This window comes from Zootoca vivipara, chromosome 14 (assembly GCF_963506605.1).
Source record: "Zootoca vivipara chromosome 14, rZooViv1.1, whole genome shotgun sequence".
Taxonomy (NCBI): Eukaryota; Metazoa; Chordata; class Lepidosauria; order Squamata; family Lacertidae; genus Zootoca; species Zootoca vivipara.
In genome coordinates, this window is record NC_083289.1 from 11,870,985 (window position 1) to 11,891,277 (window position 20,293).

At 45.1% G+C, this 20,293-nt stretch overlaps 1 protein-coding gene across 1 annotated transcript in view; it reads right to left on the minus strand.

The window, feature by feature from the left end:
• Nucleotides 1-20,086, minus strand: part of SCG3 (secretogranin III) — a 32,154-nt gene extending 12,068 nt beyond the window's left edge. The window contains exons 1-8 of the mRNA XM_060282745.1: nt 19,583-20,086; nt 18,450-18,502; nt 15,375-15,420; nt 15,056-15,271; nt 12,379-12,521; nt 11,419-11,580; nt 8,143-8,296; nt 4,185-4,301 (exon numbers count right to left, since the gene is read on the minus strand). Of these exons, the coding sequence (XP_060138728.1) occupies nt 4,185-4,301; nt 8,143-8,296; nt 11,419-11,580; nt 12,379-12,521; nt 15,056-15,271; nt 15,375-15,420; nt 18,450-18,502; nt 19,583-19,673 (982 nt within the window). The 5' untranslated portion in view covers nt 19,674-20,086. The remainder of the gene's footprint in view (nt 1-4,184; nt 4,302-8,142; nt 8,297-11,418; nt 11,581-12,378; nt 12,522-15,055; nt 15,272-15,374; nt 15,421-18,449; nt 18,503-19,582) is intronic.
• Nucleotides 20,087-20,293: the final 207 nt, after the last annotated feature.

Below are 20,293 nucleotides of genomic sequence, written 5' to 3' on the forward strand. Positions count from 1 at the left end.
TCCAGGACTCCTTGCCTAGTTCACCCAACCTCCAACTGGGGAAAATGGCCCACTACAGCCACCTTAGTATAGCAGAAAAGGGAAGTGATATCACCATTTTCCAGTATCAAAAAGTGCAGATACGAGTTGTAAGGGGGAAGGCTCATAGGGAACAGCCCCCCCCCCCCCCAATCAGGTCGAGTTCCTCTCAGAGCAGTAAGTCCAGTAGCGGATCAGATTACAGGAGTCAGGAAGCAGAGAGGGAGGGACAAGGCTCTAGCAGCGTCAAAGAGCCTCAACACCGAGTAGAGAGGGAGGCAGATGGGGAGGAAATGACGGGAAAGCAGTCAGAAGGACAGCCCTTCCCCCCGATGCCTGAATTGAGGCGAACGGCACCCCGTAGGACAAGGGGGAGGCGCTTTGGAGTTCCCAAGCTGCTATGTTGGGCGCGAAACAGAAAGAAGCCATTGCGAGGTTCTGACTCAGACTAAGCAGACATGTTTTCCAGAGACTGTAAATAGAATGCACATTGAAAAACACCTTAAGGACAAGCAGGTGTGGAGCATTGTTACTCAAGAGTAGCCGCAAGAACCTCAGACACGAGTGATCCCCCTGGCTGTTAATCCTGCTCCAAAATGGATTTTGGCAAATAATCCACTTTTTGTGGTTTACTTTTCAAGCCAGTGCTTCTTCAACATCATTCTCTAGGTATTGTGTGGGGCTTCCCTTTAACCCCCCTCCCCCACAGCAACAGTTCTCTGCCCAGCAGCAGTCCATGTTCCCAAGGAAATGCACACATCAGACCTTTTCACAAATCACAGCAGCTCTGGCAACAAAGCACTTTGCTCCTCCCCCCTTGCTATACCAAGCTCATATTCTCATGGTTTCTTAAGCCTCTTGAGAAGAATATCAGATCAGCGTTTTGAAGGTAAAAAATAGAGTCACTTTTCAACTGCGCTGCTAAAAATAGCCCAGCATTTGAGAGAGTGTTTTCCTTCCACCACAGTTGACTGCTTCGATAGCAAACAACACTGCCCTGAGCACCACAAACTAGCAGAGCAGAGCGGAGCCACAGCTGTGGCTAGGTTTTTCTCGGGGCTGGCTCACACATGCATGTTCATCATGTGTGGTTTGGGGGTGCTCCTGGAGGCGCAGGTGTCCTTGGTGCTAAGAGAGCCTTTTACCAACTCCGGTTGCTAAGGCGGCTAAGTCCATTCCTGGATGGAGACTGCTGACCACACTTCTCCATGCGCTGGTAGCCTCATGGGTTTGATTACTGCAATGCGCTCTTTGTGGGGCTACCCTTGAGGTTGGTCTGGAGGCTTGCAGCTGGTTGCATGTTGGGACAAACTATCCCAGCATTGCTTGTGGGATTTGCACGGGCTGCCAATTTGTTACTGGGAGAGAGAGAGCTTCTTTTGCAAGTTCCCAAGATATCAGAAGTCCACTCAACACTTTAATCACAGATACACCTGTTCTGCGGAAAGGCATTCCTGCCAAGACATTTTAATTCCAACAAATCCTGAGAGATCTACATTGGCTCCCAGTACGTTTCTGAGCACAATTCAAAGTGTTGGTGCTGACCTTTAAAGCCCTAAATGGCCTCGGTCCTGTAAACCTGAAGGAGCGTCTCCACCCCCACTGTTCTGCCCAGACACAGAGGTCCAGCGCCGAGGGCCTTCTGGCGGTTCCCTCACTGCAAGAAGCAAAGCTACAGGGAACCAGGCAGAGGGCCTTCTCAGCAGTGACACCCACCCTGTGGAACACCCTCCCATCAGAGGTCAGAGAGATAAACAACTACCTGACATTTAGAAAATACCTAAAGGCAGCCCTGGTTAGGGAAGTTTTTAGTCTGTGATATTTTTATGTATTTTGATGTGTGTTGGAAGCCTCCCAGAGTGGCGGGGGAGACCCGGCCAGATGGGCGGGGTGTACATAAATTATTATTATTATTATTATTATTATTATTATTATTATTATTATTATTATTATTATTATTAGCTTTCCCAGCTGGGCGACATGTTCTCTGCCATGTGTGTCTATCCTATATTGTATTGTCTGCTGTTGTTCTGGTTTTTTTTTGCTGTCATTTGTGTTGTTTTTAACCTTTCTCTTGTACATTGCCTTGAGAAACTTGTGTAGAATGCAATTTATAAAAGAATCATGATAATCACCCAACTACAGTACTCTAACAGTTAGGAATGACTTGTCTATGTGAATGGAATACTGCAGGTCAAGCAACAGATAGAACTCTCACATAGCCTCCAACATAGTACTTCTCAATGGACTTGGTTCACACATTCCACCATCAGTCATCTAGTTCACAGTAACTTGGGCTGAGCCAAATGGCGCATGCGCATTCTGAAAACTTTGCTCCTGCAAAACGCACACCTCGCCTTTCATTGATAGTTTAGGAGGCCTGTGAAAGACTGGGGGGAGATGTTTGTGTACTTCAAGTGAGAGCACAAAACATGGCCGTCACTCTGATTTGGCTTCATGATGGCCAAATTGATTGGCCACAAGATGCTGGCTGTGTGATCCCTGATTGGTTGGGTCTTACTGTAGCCAAAGAGATGACTTACACTGTCAAAGCAGCTGAACAGCTAAGAAAGGCAGTGAACAGGAGTGGTACAAAAAGATGAGGTTTAGTCTGAATCCCGTCCATGTCTGCTCAGAATCAACTCTTGTTGATTTCAAGGAAATTTACTCCCACGAGACTGCAGTCTAAATCCTTGCCATTTATTACCATTTGCAGGAAGCCATCTAACAGCACATCATGCTACTGTTTCTCCCTGATGCATCATGTGTCAGGTGTTTGGAATCTGCTGGGTACTTGCAAAGTGGCTTTCCACCCACTGGCGGAGGAACGGGGGGCATGCAGGGGGAGTGCACCACCCCTGGCACCATCAGGGAGAAGGGTACCATTGCGGCCACCCCCAGACACGCACCATGTACCCCCACCGCGCTGGGCGCCTCGCCTCCTTGGTCAGCGCACCACACCTCCAGGATGCACGTCAAACCCCCGGGACGCACGCCACACCCCTGTGGGTAATGTGCCACGCCCCCGGGGTGCATACCACGCCCCCAAGGTGCGCATCAGTGATGCCTCTGCGTGCTCTCTACCCCTGGTGCCAGAGCATGCAGCTTCGCCACTGTTTCTACCCACCCAAACATTCTGAGTTGCCAAAAGGATTGCAATCCAATGAGCCCACTGAAGCGTGTGGAGACATTGCTGTATATGCAGCCACAGCAGGAATTTCATTCCACCCCCTCCCCACCACGCAGCACTGCCTCTCCACCAGGCTGCCTCACAGATTGTTATTTAATGTGTACTTCCAGCCCTGGCCAACACTTTGTTTCCAAATCCATCTAGATCCCATTAAAGGCAAACTGTTGGGTTTGTAAAACACAAGTGATCAGAAGCAGTTCTGATGGCCACTGGCTTCAAGGGCTATTACTGAATGGGAACTAAAACTGATCACAGGAAAATGTCATAAGGTTCTATTCACCAAGAACTGGAGATAGTAGCTCACTATAGACATGTACTGAGTAACAGCAGGAAAAGCAGATCTGAAATACAGGTTTTCTATTGGAAACCTTGCAGTCAGGAAATGCTCTGTTGTTATGGAGCATCAGAAAAATGAATGTCAGTTCCAGTTTCTTTCTGCTTTTGGTCATAAAGTCAGGGTTTTTTTTAAAATCCTCATGAAAACTTGTCAGTATTTTGGTATCAGCTTCTAATAGACACATTTTAGTATACAGTTTTGACTCAAACACATCTTTTTGTATACAATAGGCTGCATTTGTGGTACACATTTTCCGGATGAAGAAGTGCATCACAAAATAGGAAGTAGTGCAGATTCTGAAGGATTGATGTGTTTCTGTTCATGTACAGGTTCGAACAGTGCACAAAAGGTAGTTTCTCATTAAAATGCAAACAAAATCAAATACCCCCCATCCCTAAGTAAAGGGCCACAGCTTAGGGCGAACAATCTGTTCAAGTTCAGTCTTATTCTGGTTGAAATCGCTTCATGCCATGACCAAGAACAGAGAAACCCGGCACCTCAACACTACTTACAATAAATTGCCATGAAAAGGTCACTGATTTTACAACCCTGATGATGAGCAAATGATAGTTTAATCACCAGTATTCGTGGCACAAAGGGAGCAACTGTTGTTACAAGGAGTTAGGAATGTGTTCTTACCTAGGTACGAAACACCCTCTTCTGGTGTGATTGTTCCATATTTCACCATCATCTTCACAAAGTCTATCAAAGTCTTCATGATCGTTATGAGGGTTTCTTTTTCTTTGGCTTCTTTCTCTGTGTTGATAAGCAAAGCACATGTGTGAATATGTGCACAGGTTGTGGTAAGCAAGGGCATGATGGGCCCCCCTTCAACTTTCAACATGGAATCCTCTTGATATTTTAGTCATGCATGCCCACCTCCCCACTTTTCTCTCGGGGGCAATATGGTTTAAGGGAGGAGATCTTCCTCTGCCTTTAGTCTGTTGGCTTCCCTTTGCAGATGGCATTTTAATAAATGCACCTTCTGAAATAGGAATACCCTCTTCTACAAAGGAGGTCGTGGGTGGCACTGTGGGTTAAACCACAGAGCTTAGGGCTTGCCAATCAGAAGGTCAGCAGTTCGAATCCCTGCGACGGGGTGATCTCCCGTTGCTCGGTCCCAGCTCCTGCCAACCTAGCACGTCAAAGTGCAAGTAGATAAATAGGTACCGCTACAGCGGGAAGGTAAAAGGTGTTTCCGTGTGCTGCTCTGGTTCGCCAGAAGCGGCATTGTCATGCTGGCCACATGATCTGGAAGCTGTATGCCGGCTCCCCCTCGGCCAATAACGCGAGATGAGCGCCACATCCCCAGAGTCGGTCACAACTGGACCTAATGGTCAGGGGTCCCTTTACGTTTACAAAGGAGGTCTATCCCCCTTTACCTCTGGTCTCCCTTTGCTCTATCTTCCTCTCCAAGAGACAACAGTATTAAATATGTTACTGCAGCTCTGAATGTCTTTAAGGTTGTGGTCATATTCATGCTCACTTGTGAGTAAGTTCAATGTAAAAGAATGGGGCTGACACCTGAGTGTACACAAGTCCCAGGGATGCAGGTGGTGCTGTGGTCTAAACCACTGAGCCTCTTGGGCTTGCCGATCAGAAGGTTGGCGGTTCGAATCAGGGGTCCTTTACCTTACCTTACACAAGTCCCAATCAGTTCAATGGAACTTGCTCTCAAGTAAATGTAATCTCTGTAGGCTAACCAGCCTCATATATAACCAAGTTGCTCAAGTCTAATGAATGCATGAAGGGGTTAATGCCATATTAGTATTGTTTTATTATATACCAAATTTGTATACCACCCTTCATCTGTAGTTCACAGCATAAAAATACAAGATAAAAACACAAAATACATAATAATAGTGTTTGTGAACTCTGGTGCTGCTCCACACTCCAACCACATGGCTTCTTTCTGCTATCCATCCTTGTGTTCTGATACAAATAATTTAGGAACTTTCACCACTTTGGAACTATGGTAACCCGTGTTTCATGATTGTTGTATGCAAAAGCCCAAAAGGAATTTGACCTTTGAAGGGTTTGTAAGTAAACCATTTTCAACTTAGCAAACTGTCTTTTTCTATGCTAGGGGAAGTGGGGAACTTTGGAAGGAACTTGGAAGGTCAAATTTTAAAGGTCTAACAACTTATATTTCCATGCTTTACTCTGCTGCGTATTTTGTGATTTTAAATCTCTGCTGGGGTTCTCTCACCAAAGAGAACTTGCCCCAAATGTGGATATTGGCATCCAGGGAATTGTCTTTTTATGCCTATTTTTCTTTCTCTTCCAGCAACCTCTAAGGTGCGATTGCAGCATTGTAAGACTGCAACCTCCCACACATTTACAATGGAGTGAGCCATAGGGTTGCACTTTATAGATCAGAAGGACTAGAATCACAAAGGAGGTCTGGGAGCCAAACAGTAGCTTCTCATAAAACCTGTAACATAGCATGCACACTTTCCTCTTTTACCTTTCTTCTATCCTTCCTTCCTTCCTTCCTTCCTTCCTTCCTTCCTTCCTTCCTTCCTTCCTTCCTTCCTTCCTTCCTTCCTTCCCTCTTCCTTCCCTCCTTCCCTCCCTCTTTCTTTCTTTCTTTCTTTCTTTCTTTCTTTCTTTCTTTCTTTCTTTCTTTCTTTCTTTCTTTCTTTCTTTCTTTCATCTATCTAAACCCCACCAGTTTCTCTGAGGAGCTCTAGGCAGTGTACATTATTCTCCCCCTCCTTTAACCCCCATAACAACTCTGCCAGGTCTGTTAAGGCTGACAGACAGTGACAGGCCTAAGGAGACCCTCATGAATGAGTGGGATTTGAACCCTGCTCTCCCAGGTCCTATTCCAGCCTTCTAAGCTCTATACCACACAGGCCGTCTCTGACTTTCCATATCTCTGCTGCTCTCTGTGCAACAGACTGATCATCCATCCCTAAAAAAGATACACAAAAGGGATGGATGAATCTTTTGTTGGTCCATGTCAGTTTTTCACATAGTTCATAAGCCTGTTCCATCCATTTCTGTAGCTTACTTTAATCCTTTTAATTTACTTTTTAAAAGTGCATTTTTTTGTACATGTTTCCCCATAAAATAACATGTCGTATGCATTTCAGCATTTAAAATTATGACTTCTAATACATATTTTGCTCTCTCTCTCTCTCTCTCTCTCTCTCTCTCTCTCTCTCTCTCTCTCTCTCTCTCTCTCTCTCTCTCTCTGTGTGTGTCTTTTAGCCAATAACTGTTTTGCAAAATTTAAAGAAGTGCAAAAACTGAAGGGTAGCTCCTTTCCAGCCCAGTGATTACTCCAGGAAGTGCAAATCAGGCCGGCTTGATTAAAAATGCAGACTGAACAAAGTCCTATTACATATACATTTGCATTAGCAGCATGAAATTTCCCTACCCTGGCAGGGACAGCTATGCAGGAAGCCACCTGCGCGAAAGATGACCGAAGGGCAGATTAATACAGAGCTGAGTAGCCTGTCGTCAAGTGGCGAGAGGTGGGGAAAACCACTCAGCCTTGGCAGGGGACCTCGCTAGAAGAGCTTCAGAGCTGCCACAGCCACTTGTTTTAAAGAGAGAGAGAAAAGGCACCGCTTCCCATTTCTGCACACGCTTGCAATTCCAGGAGCCTCTTCCGCATCCCGGCTTGATGCGGGCTGACGGGACAAAAGCAAGAGAGCTGTGCAGATGGGATGGAGGAGCGGCGATGTACGAGTGACAATGACCTCCCTGCTGAATTGTGCAAAGGTTCATCAGGGCCAGGGAAAGTGCTGCTCTCCTAGGTGGGCCACTGATTGGCCCAGGGATAAAGAAGAGGTGGCTGGTTCTGTTGCATAATCTTAACGATGATATGCTGGAACATCAGCGGCTGCAGAGATTGTGAGGGCAGGGCTGCGAGGGCAAGCATCAATGTCACTTGTACACCGTCCCCTCAATGGGCACACATGGACTGTTTGCCAAGTTTGGAACAGCTGGATTAGCCTAGAAGTGATATTCAATGGTGCTAGAACACTAATATTCAAAAATTTGTACAGCTATTTCCCCTAATAAAAAGGCATTTTGGGGTGTTACCTTCATGAATACATGCATTTGAATGCAGATTTTATCCTGGCATATGCAATTTGGTAACATATTAGTTGACTGGAGAACTGCATTGCAAAATTCAGAGAAGTGTGAATTTCAAAGGGCGGGTGTGCTTTTATCCATGTATTCTTTTGGGTAGGTTCAGCTTTAAATGCAAATGGAATTGAAATTCTCCCCCATCTCTAGCCGGAGCAAGGCATTTTGCTGCCGGAAACGCAGCCCTAATGAAGGGTAAGGGTGCCATCACTTAAAAGGTCTTGCTGCACCATTCACACATCAGTTCCCACCTTCATCACTTCCCCTCTGCCCCATGTGCTGCCTGAATCAGGGGACTTGTTTCACCTCATTACATGGCTTTGCAAGCCTTGGAAATGTTATGGCCCTGATGGGTCTCTACCATCTTTTTTTTTAAATTAAAACACACACACACACACACACACACACACATTCACATTCACATCAGCGTATAGGCAGTTGGTGTTCCAGAAAACCAAACGTCAGAAGATATTTCAGCCTGTATGAGACTCACCTGTGTTGAGACTCTTCAGTAGCTCATAAAAGTTAGGGAAATACTGGAGATCTTCAAAATTATCCTCAGGAGGCAGTTCGTTTCTTCTTTCCAAGATGTTGGAGGAAGTCCACGTGTTATCCAATGTGTCATCTTGATCAGTATTTTTCGTAGCCTCCATGTAAGACATTAACAACAGAAGTGTGTAAATATGGATGCCCAGTGGTGGCTGGTGCCCATTGGGACTGATAGGGTGCAAGGCAGGGAGGCCAACAGTAGAGGGAGCCAGAGCAAAGAACAGGCAAAGCCAACTCATTCTAATTTTGTCCCCATCCTTCCTTCCTTCTTGCTGCTGGACTGGTTGCAAGTAAGAAGGAAAGCCCACTTAGCTGTCAGTTTCCTTCTCCTTAGCAGGTTCCTAATACTCCTCTTAATTCCAAAGGCTGGGGACAAACTCCAGGGACCCACCCACACTTTCATACACAGCTTGTGAGTGATCAGAGGCACCTGGCTGGCCACTGTATTAAGCAGAAGGCTGGACTAAAAGGACAAAACTGGAAGGTTTTTAGATTCCAACAACAACAACAACATATTCATACCCCGCCCATCTGGCTGGGTTTCCCCAGCCACTCTGGGAGGCTTCCAACAAAATATTAAAATACAATGATCTGATAAACATTAAAAGCTTCCCTAAACAGGACTGCCTTCAGATGTCTTCTAAAAGTCTGGTAGATGTCTTTCTCTTTGACATCTGGTGGGAGGGCTTTCCACAGGGTGGGTGCCACTACCGAGAAGGCCCTCTGCCTGGTTCCTTGTAACTTGGCTTCTCGCAGTGAGGGAACCACCAGAAGGCCCTCGGCGCTGGACCTCAGTGTCTGGGCAGAACGATGGGGAAGGAGACGCTTCTTCAGGTATACTGGACCGAGGCCGTTTAGGGCTTTAAAGGTCAGCACGAACACTGTGTGATCTTTCAGGACCAGTGTTATATGGTCTTGGCGGCCGCTTCCAGTCTAACTGCAGCATTCTGGATTAGTTTTAGTTTCCAGGTCACTTTCAAAGGTAGCCCCACATAGAGCGCATTGCCATAGCTGCCAAGTCTCCCGTTTTCCCCGGGAAATCCCTGTTTTTCCAGCTGTTCCTAGCTGAAAAAACGGATTTTTTTTGTTTCTTCCCGGTTTATTCTGGCGCGGTGGCCATTTTGGAATTGGGCGGAGCATGCTCAGAAGCAACTTTTGATGCTGCTCTGCCCAGTTGCAAAATGGCTGCAGTGCGACTTCTGGCGCGGCGGCCATTTTGGAACTGGGCAAAGCAGCATTAAAAGTCACTTCTGAGCATGCTCCACCCAGTTCCAAAATGGCAGCAGCGCTACTTCTGGTCTGCTATTTCCGGCCCGGTCCCTTATTTCTCTGACAGCAACTTGGCAGGTATGCACATTGCAGTAATCCAAGCGAGAGATAACTAGAGCATGCACCACTCTGGCGAGACAGTCTGCAGGCAGGTAGGGTCTCAGCCTGTGTACCAGATGGAGCTGATAAACAGCTGCCCTGGCCACAGAATTGACCTGTGCCTCCATGGACAGCTGTGAGTCCAAAATGACTCCCAGGCTGCGCACCTGGTCCTTCAGGGGCACAGTTACCCCATTCAGGACCAGGGAGTGCTCCACACCTGCCCGCCTCCTGTCCCCCCAAACAGTACTTCTGTCTTGTCAGGATTCAACCTCAATCTGTTAGCCACCATCCATCCTCCAACCCCTCCACTCACACAGGACCTTCACCGCCTTGACTGGTTCTGATTTGAAAGAAATATAGAGCTGGGTATCATCTGCATACTGATGAACACTCAGCCCAAACCCCCTGATGATCTCTCCCAGCAGCTGCATGTAGATGTTGAAAAGCATGGGGGAGAGGACAGAACCCTGTGGCACCCCACAAGTGAGAGCCCAGGGGTCTGAACATTCATCCCCCCCCCCCACTTTCTGAACACGGCCCAGGAGAAAGGAGCGGAACCACTGTATAACAGTGCCCCCAGCTCCCAGCCCCTCTAGACGGTCTAGAAGGATGTTATGGTCGATGGTATCAAAAGCCGCTGAGAGATCCAGCAGAACTAGGAAACAGCTCTCACCTTTGTCCCTAGCCCACCGGAGATCATCAACCAGTGCGACCAAGGCAGTTTCAGTCCCATGATGAGGCCTGAATCCCGACTGGAAGGGATCCAAATTCTCAATATATTGCCAATGGCTGTCTTAATGTTAATAGCACCTCTTTAAGTTGCTCAGTCTAGAAGTCACATTTTCCCCAAAGCAAAGATCAGTGAGTGGGCCTATTTGTGCTTTCCAGGAAATGGGATGAAACTAGAATCATAGAATCATAGAGTTGGAAGAGACCACAAGGACCATCCAGTCCAACCCCCTGCCAAGCAGGGAACACCTTTCCTGACATATGGCCGTCAAGCCTCCGCTTAAAGACCTCCAAAGAAGGAGACTCCACCACACTCCTTGGCAGCAAATTCCACTGTCAAACAGCTCTTACTGTCAGGAAGTTCCCTGTTCCTCATAAGGCATCGTTTCCAGGCCTTTGACCATTTTGGTTGCCCTCCTCTGGACACGTTCCAGCTCATCAGTATCCTTATTGAACTGTGGGGCCCAGAACTGGACACAGTACTCCAGGTGAGGTCTGACCAGAGTGGAATACAGTGGTACTATTACTTCCCTTGATCTAGATTGTATACTCCGATTGATGCAACCCAGAATTGCATTGGCTTTTTTTAACTGCCTACATCACACTGTTGACTCATGTCAAGTTTGTGGTCTACCAAGACTCCTAGATCCTTTTCACATGTACTGCTCTCAAGCCAGGTGTCAGCCATCCTGTATTTGTGCCTTTCATTTTATTTTATTTTTGCCCAAGTGCAGTACTTTACATTTCTCCTTGTTAAAATTCATCTTGTTTGCTTTGGCCCAGTTGTCTAATCTGTTAAGGTCATTCTGAAGTGTGATCCTGTCCTCTGGGGTATTAGCCACCCCTCCCAATTTGGTGTTATCTGCAAACTTGCTCAGGATGCCCTCAAGCCCATCATCCAAGTCATTTATAAAGTTGTTGAATAAGACTGGGCCCAAGACAGAACCCTGTGCCCCCCCCACTAGTCACTACTCTCCAGGATGAGGAGGAGCCATTGATGAGTACCCTTTGGGTTTGGTCAGCCAGCCAGTTACAAATCCACTGAATGGTAGCATTGTCTAGCCCGCATTTTGCCAGCTTCTTTACTAGAATATCTGGTAAAATAACACATAGGGATTACCATGTTTTCCTCCTGTTTTTCATTGGGATTACTCTCTTCTCTGGTTGGAATGTCACCAAGATCTTCAGATGCCTTTTCGCGATCGTTTGCTTCATTAGCAATGAGCTGCTGCAATACTTCAGCCACTTCATCCTCCAGTGTGTAGGCCTGGCTTTCTGTGATCTGGGAAAGAAAAGGAGAGTAGAGCTGAATTATCAATCTCCCTTCAGGTCTGCAAATTGTTTCACACAGGGACTTCTGAAGAATGAATTAGGGACATCCATTTCAAATTGAATTTGCAGCCTTCCCTTGGAAATCAATAGTGTCTAGCTTGATGCAGCTGATGGTTTAATTGCGCGCAGTTTGAAGCAGTGCCATTGGCTTAAGACGATGCGGAACATCTGCCACAAGTATTCGTAAGGACAGTCAGAGCTTCAGGAGGTGAAAAAAACCAGCCTGCCGCCTCTCTGAATAAAGTCCTTTTGCATCTTATTTCAACAATGATAAGCAAAGCAAATCAATTTAGACTTCAACTCAGCTGGTTTAAATAGCCTGGTTTTATTGAAGTCAATAGTGCTATGCCTTATATCCAGTAATATTTGCCCTGCAGATTATTCTTTTTTTATAAATATTGCAAGTCACTCTGTAATCTGCAGCCTTGGTTAGGGGTTGGACCTTTACAGGGACTGTTTCTCACATTATTGTGTCCCCCCCCCTTCCTTCTGGGCTTATTTGCCCATTATAAAACCTTTCAAGAACTTGGCATCTTGCATTGCATGGCTAAGCTTCAAATAGCCGGTTTAACTGCAGGGTGAGATTGATGCAAATTGAAACCAGTGCTCAAAGCCCAAGCTCTGCTACAAAAGAACATCCATTTGTTTCAGGATCAAACTATTCATTCAAAATAGCAACTAAGACTAAAATAAGAAAGGGGAAAAACCAGGCATAATAACATAAATGAACTGGTGCCCAGAAACTTACGAGTCCCAGATTTAGAAGCTTGGAAACGATCTTGTCAAAGACTCCTCTGTCATTTTCCTCATATATCCTCATGGCAATCTTCTGAACGATGTCTTCAGCTGTTAATGGAGTACCATCAAGTTGGTGGAGTCCATCTGGATCATCTGAAAGTATCACAGGTTGACCAAGTGATGCTCTACTCTACTATGTTTGATGAGTTTATCTTTTGCATGGGTAAAAACATTAGGTGAAACTGGACTAAGTTCTTCTAGATACTTTCCTATATGAGAAAATGACTGATGGTGAGAGAAACACTGCAGTGTCGATGGCCTGTTCTGACCTCCATCATTTGTCAACTTTGCAAATACAGGGGTCTGCTAGATGCTAGTGTCTGGCACAGTCAAATTATTGGTGTGGGTGCAGAAAATCTCACGCCGCCATCTATCAACATGGCTTTGTGCTTTCTGGTTGATGAAGTTCATCCATCAACTGAAAAAAGTCTTAAGAAATAAGGGCTTTTTAGCTGTCAAAACAAACACCCACATAAGTCTAAGGGGACATGGCAGAAAAGTATATAAGCATGAATGATGTCAAGAGATTCATTGTCTCTCAAATAATTAGAACTGTAGGGTTACTCAATTAATTCTATTTGCAGTCAACCGGGAAGGGGAATAAATTGGATTCAGTTCACATTTAAATTCACATTTACCAAATTTGCACTTTCCAAAACTATGCGAACTGAGCAGTTGCCTGCTCTATGGATGTGAAGGGAATAGTATACATAAACTGGAATTCCATAGACAACCGTGTGCCCAAGAGGAGCCTGCGATAAAATGTTGCCATGCAGAGCACTTCTCTTCAGGATGTTTCACTCCTTCCTCCCTTCCTCCTAGTCTTACGTTCCTCTCTGTCCCAACAAGAAGCAAGCATCCCAGGGCTACTGAATATGCTCCATTGTGCTGTTTTCAGCATCCTTCCTCTTGGGTGTTTCTTCTATGGGGTTTTCTGGGTGCATCTACAAAGCTTAGAGTTCCCCCGAACCTGCTGCTACTTTCTACTCTTGTGCATGGGTGTTATTTGAATAGCTACACAAGCATCCAGAGAACTGAGATTGCTTTTATAATATATGATATTTTGTGTTGTCCATATTGCCTTAATATATTGGCAAAACATAATGGCAAATTCACAGTATGCAACAAGACAAGGAGAGTGTTTATGGAATAATGATGCACTGGAAGAAGCCCATTTCGTGCCATCTATACCCGGTAGTTCCACTGGCATATGAAGATTGCTTTGCATTTGGAAGCGATCCCTGATGACAGGCTGGGATGTTATTCCTGCGCCAAACTGTGCTTGCAGACTTGCCTGGCTTCTGGGGTGCAAATTTGCAACAGCCAAGACCAAGGCTTCTTAAAGTTTGCTTGGACTGAACCTCCCCAATTTTACTTCAAGTGATGATCTGACACCCCGCCCCCCCCCCCATGATACCAAAGGATAGAAGGCCAAACCAGAAATGGATGGACTGTTTTGATCACATCAATATGATTCAAGAGTTTTCTCACAAGCTGTTTCTGTGTGATATACTTTGCTGTTTTACATTGTTTATGTCATTATGAAATGTGATCCTCTCCCACGTGACTCTACTGCAAATGACTCTCTGTCTACGCAGTAGTACTGTAAGGTCAGGTGTCCCTGGGCATTTTCATGGGCTGAATACCCCAATTTATTTATTTGCTTTGTGAAAATATGTTTTTCCTGCTGTATCATAAAATATCAGGGTGGTGCACAGTGCTAAAACATAAATCTTTCTTTCTTTCTTTCTTTTTTTCCACACATACACACACATACACAGATAATCATTCAGGTGACTGGCTAATCAAAAATAAAAATTAATCAGCTGCAAAGTCCTGTCAGCATAAAAAAGTCTTCAAGCGGCACCTGAAATTTGAAAGTGAGGATGTCTGCTGCATCTCTGCAGTGAACAGTGTTCCACTGCAGAGTGGAACACTAAGGGGTCAATACATAATATGGCAAAATTTGCTGGCTTATGATGCTGAGGTTCTCTAGCTCTGCCAGGCTCTGCCAGCATTAAGTCCCCAACTCCAGTTTATAATAATAATAATAATAATAATAATAATAATAATAATAATAATGATAATAAATTATTTGTACCCCGCCCATCTGGCTGAGTCTCCCCAGCCACTCTGGGCGGTTCTCAATCGAATATTAGTTTAGTGAAAGATACACAGGCAAAGCTGGCCAAGGCCTGTTTAAGTCCCCCAAAGGAAGCAGGCTTAGAGGGGGGAGACTTAGGCTGGATCCTAAGCCTCTTCAGCTTGGTCATGTGATCCAGCAACCCAGTGTGAGATGCTATTTTAAAGGCTTGTTTCCCTTCTGCCAGGCTTAGGCAGAGCAGAAGCCCTGCTGCTGAGCCGGGTTTGGATCTGGCATAACTTCACACTGGCTTCATTTACACTGGCTTGCCTTGCATCACCTTCTTGAGCATTGGATTGCTCTCTAAATGCTCAACTTTCAGTCAGAGGACTGTGTGCAAATAGTATCGAAAATGGTATTGCATATGACTGCCCCAACAGCATCACAAGCACAAAGAAGCATGAATGAAATAGACGTCTGGAGAGGCCCTATATGCAATATACACTCAATACACAAGCTTGGTGTATGAAGACTAATGAATTACCTTGATATTTATAGTCCGGGCTGCTTTTAGTGGAGTCATAATCATCAACCAGCCTCCGGCTCTTGGTGGAATCTGTATCCTCGAGGGCAAGCTGTTGGTCATACAAGGAGCTCCTGATTGATTCCCTTTCCTTCTCCTTCCTCTCTTTTTCTGCTGCCAATTTGAGCAGGTTCAGGTCATCAGCAAATGAGTAATTTCTGAATTCCGGCTTGTTGTCTGGAAGACGTACAGCACAGGTGCCCAATAAACCATCTCATACCTCTAAACAATCAGCAGTATGAGTGTGTAATGAATAAGGGGAAGAAGCACAAAGATTTACCTGTAGAGGCTGGCTTTTTCACTTTATCCATCTCTGCCTCGGCAATCTGTTTTGGGGAGAAAGATAGTTTATGAGTATATAAACACACCGTCTCTGTTGTACTGGAATGAATCATGTGTAGTTCTTTTCCTCCAATCTATTTCTTTTAACCTATTGGAACATGCAAAGCTGCCTGACGCTGAGTCCATTTAGCTTAGCACTGCCTGGCAGTGGCTCTCCAAGGTCTCAGGCTGGGGATATTCCCAGCCTTACCTGGAGATGCCAGGGATCAAACCTGAGACCTTCTGCATGCAAGGCAGATGTTTTCCCATTGAGCCACAGCCCTTCCACTTCCCACCACAGCGTCTTTTGTTCTTTTTCCAGGAGGTGATGGAAGCATTTCCCTAAAGAAAAGATTCTGGACTAGACCCTTTAATGCCAATTTGTGCTCTTTTCATGGAGAATTTCCTTCCTGTCTTTCTTTTGTGGGAAGCTGCTCTTTTTTTGAAAATTGACTTGGAGTGGGGGGTGGCATTCAAAGCTGCAACACTCTGCACACTTTCCTGGGAGTAAATCTTATGGAGTACAGTAGGACGTCCTTCTGAATAAACATATGTCAAATGGCATATTTTTATTGACTGCTGCCATAGTTTGTAGTGATGTTTCGACACCAAAGATTTTTTGTGTGTGTGTTTCTCTGATTTGGCACCTCTCTAATTTGCCCATTTTAAAATGTTTATTTAAAAAATGTGCTTGGGGATTTGTTTGTTCGTTGCTAATTTTAATGATGAATATTGAGTGATTAAAACAGTATACAACAGCTGATGGGAAAGCCTTTTGGAAGGCAGCCTTGAGAATTGCGGCTTTTGCCACACTCACTTTCACTCTATATGCCTACTATGATATGCAGCCCTTGGAGGCTTGGTTGTGGGTCACTGCAGCCCTCAGTCTGCCCCCCAAAGGGCTAGCCACCACTTGCATACATCAAAGGTCACAAGGATTATTACTGCATAACGTTTAAGTTATCAAAAGTACAGTGGCTGGAAGGTTATAAGAAGGCACAAAGAACTTAGGAGGGTACTTTCCTTCTCCCCCGCCCCCAAATGTGGCTCTTTCATCTCTTCCAAAAATCCTGCATACTTTCATTCTTAAAATGCCCTTGCTGTTCGGTTCAAAGGGTGGTCAGTATACCATGGACCAGGTTTTGCCCTCTGGGAGGGGTTTGTAGGACTAAACACAGCCTGTCTGTTTTTAAAGCCTCTGGGTGTAATATACCGATATGGTTGAAAATGAACTATGACTTTTATAAGATACAGACGGTCATATCTCGGACATCAAACAGAATCTGTTCTGGGAGTCCATTCGACTTCCAAAATGTTTGGAAACCGAAACACGGCTTCTGATTGTGTGCAGGAAGCTCCTGCAGCCAATTGAAAGCCGTGGAAGCCCCATCAGCTATTCGGCTTCCAAAAATAGTTTGCAAACCAGAACACTCACTTCTGGGTTTGCAGCGTTCGGGAGCCAAAACGTTCGAGAACTAAGCTGTTCGAAAACCAAGGTACAACTGTGCTTTGAATGCAAGCTGGAACAAAGAGAGTGAGAGACAGGGAGCCATTGTGGGGTAGTGGCCAGAGTGGTTGGACTGAGGGCTGGGAGACTGGAGATCTAGTCCCCTCTCAGCTATAAAGCTCACTGGGTGACCTTGGGTCAGTCACTGTCTCTTAGCCTAACAGCAGGGTTGTTGTGAGGATAAAATTGGGAGGGGGGGGGACCATGTATGCCACCTTGAGCTCCTTGGAGGGAAGGTGGGATATAAATGAAATAAACTGTGTGTGTAATAAATAAAAGAAACCCATCAGGCTTTAAGATCTATTGATTCCATCTGGGCAGGAAACTCTAGTCCTTGGAGACAGGCTACACTTGATCAGCCTGGTGGGAGATTAGGCACCTCATGCCATAGCTGCCAAGTTTTCCCTTTTCTCGCGAGGAAGCCTATTCAGCATAAGGGAAAATCCCTGTAAAAAAGGGATAACTTGGCAGCTATGCCTCATGCTCAGAAATACTTTTATTTATAACCTCATTTATGTGTCTTTAAAGAAGGAACAGGACACTCAATTCACATGGCTGAAAGAGGCTATGAAGGCTAGAAGGTAACAGTTCTTGCAAGAATCCCCCCACCTCCCTTATATACCGTTAAGACATTGCATATCCAGAGGTTACTAGCATCTGAAATCAATGCAGAGTGAAGCCAAGATATAAATTATTGCGTTCACAGTGCTCTGAAGCCTTTTATGTTGCTTAGAACTAGATGACCCCTGGGGTGCTTTCCAACTCTGAAATTCTATGAATCTATGAATCTAAGTAAGCCATGTTGATCACAGTGGGACTTACCTCTGAGTAAATATGGCCTGTACGAGACAAATGCTCAGGGTAAGTGAAAAAGAATGGAGCACTATTGGATTTCCCTGCTATATGCTTCTACTGAATAATTTGTAAGTTACCATGACAGAAGACACTGGCTGGGCTAGAAGTGAGCTCTGGAAACATGTTCTTGTTTGACTAGTTAAATGATTTTCTTCTTGAACTCTAGCTAGCCTGCAAAACATTCAAGAATCCTAGGACACCTTCAGAAGATTAGCACAGTTATTATGCCATGAGCTTTTAGCACACCAAGAGTCTACTTCATCAGATTCATTCCTTCAATGAATTAGCCTGCCATCCTAACCCCACTTAGCTGGGAGTAAGCCCCATTTGATTCAGTAAAACTTACTTCTGAGTAGACGTGGTTAGGATTGCACCGTTACATTTCTTACCTGCTGAAAGCTCACAGCACAAATAAGACTGCCATGATTTGCTTGGGTGTAAGAGCCATTGAACTCTGTGGGCTTACAACTAAGTATATTTGTACAAGTTAGTTGGGATAATTATTAATCTTTATGACAACATGAGACTTCATCCCTCCCTAGTCTTATTATTTTATTTTATTTTATTTTACATTCCCTTGTTTTATCATTTGGGTGTTCACCATCCTGGGCTCCTTTGGGTCGAAGGGCAGGATATAAATTTAATAAATAAATAAACACTGGTTTTACCTACCTGTTCTTCTAGTGGTCTCTCTACACTTAATTCTCTGTTGTGTAAAGCTTTATCTAGAAAAGAGACACAAATATACATATAATTGTGGCATGCAGCTTCCCCCCCCCCACTCTAACAATAAACAAGTTATAGTATTAAACAACCTACCCTTAATACCCTGCATGTATTTAAACATCAATTCCTGAGATATAAATATTGAAGATGCTGAAGCTAAATCTGTAATCCTATGCATACTTTTCAGAAGGTAAGCCCCACTGAACTTCTGAGAAAATATGCGTAGGATTGCATTGTACGTCACAGAAAGGAAGGAGGGTACAGTTTGCCTGGTTCCTGCCTTTGTTTAGGAAATTAGCCTTGAATATCTCCTTCACACTGGACTGTTCCTACATTTTCTCAAGCAGAAAACCAACACACACACACACACACACACACACACACACACACACACAAAGAAAAATGCACATAAGAGCTGGACTAAAATAGCAGTAATCTAATCGGATTGGAATAATCAAGAGATTAAAAGATTTTATGACATTCAGAGCAATCCCCACAAAGAGAGACTTGGGAAACTGCTGCACTACAGATCAGGCTGTCTCAGAATACACTCCAGAATGAAGAAAATCTAGCATATAAAAGAGAATAAACTAAGGTTACCAGATGTCCCCGTTTCCCGGGGACAGTTCCCGGTTTTACAAATCAGTCCCCTGACAAAATCCATTTATTTAGTAGGAAGTTGAAAAGTGTCCCCGGATTCACTGAAAAAAATCTGGTAACCTTAGAATAAACATTCATTTCCTTCCAATTATCTGGGGTGGGTGTGGGTGGGTGGAAGAGAAATATGCCATTTTGCTTTTTACCTTGGCACACTTATCCACCTTGTACAGCTATGACTCTTGGCAGTGATTTCAAAACAGAATGGCATGTAATATGTCAATAGTTACTAGAGGAAACTTGGTTAAATAAAATAAAATAACTTGGTTAAATAAAATAAAATAACGCGTCCCCATTCTCACAGCTATGAGGGAATGAATGATCAGAAGAGATGACCCACCTACCCAACACTGGGAAGTTTCAAAATAGGGGCTATGCCTTTTAAAGTAGGTGCTGTACCTTTTACCTTCTTAAGTACCTACCTCCTCTAGTACCCTCGGGCTTGGGGAATCCATGTGCCTGGCCTACAATCAGTGCCAGCACCGGTATCAGTAAAGACAGCTTGAGAAGCATCCTCCCGTGTGTTAGGTCTTCTTTGCTGCTCTGACCGTGGCTTTGGAGAAAGGTTTGCGGCAAAACCAGAGAGGAGAGGATCCCCTGGCTGCTTCAGTAAGATAAAAAAATGCTTCCCTTCCTCCTTTCCAGCAGGCTTTGTGTGCCAATGCCTCCCTTGGCGGACCTAGATTGAACCCAACTGGCAGCGGTACCTTCGCCCGCCGCAATGGGAGCTGTCCAGCACTCTTGGTGCTGAAATCACAGGAGCCGCAGCTGCAGCTCACTGCTCCGGGATAAGGCTCGAGCCCTTATTGCTCAGCCGCCTCTTCTTCTTCCCTTGCCCTGATCGATAGGCGAGCGAGGTCCTTTCCCCGCTGAAATCTCCGGACAGGGGTGGGAGGAAAAAGAAGGGGAGGAGATCAGGGAGGAGAATGGGAGGGAGGGAGGGGGGCTGCGGATGTGGGAGCATGCGTGTACCACCTGGACCTATACGCAGCTCTCTAGCCCAGCCCAGCCTGTTGGATAAAGCTGCTCTTTCCGAGCCAGCAGCAAGCCTTGAAATCCACAGGCAGGGGATTCCTGCCTCCGGAATTGCATGCATACAAAATCTCCACCCACAGAACGCCCCTGTGCCCATT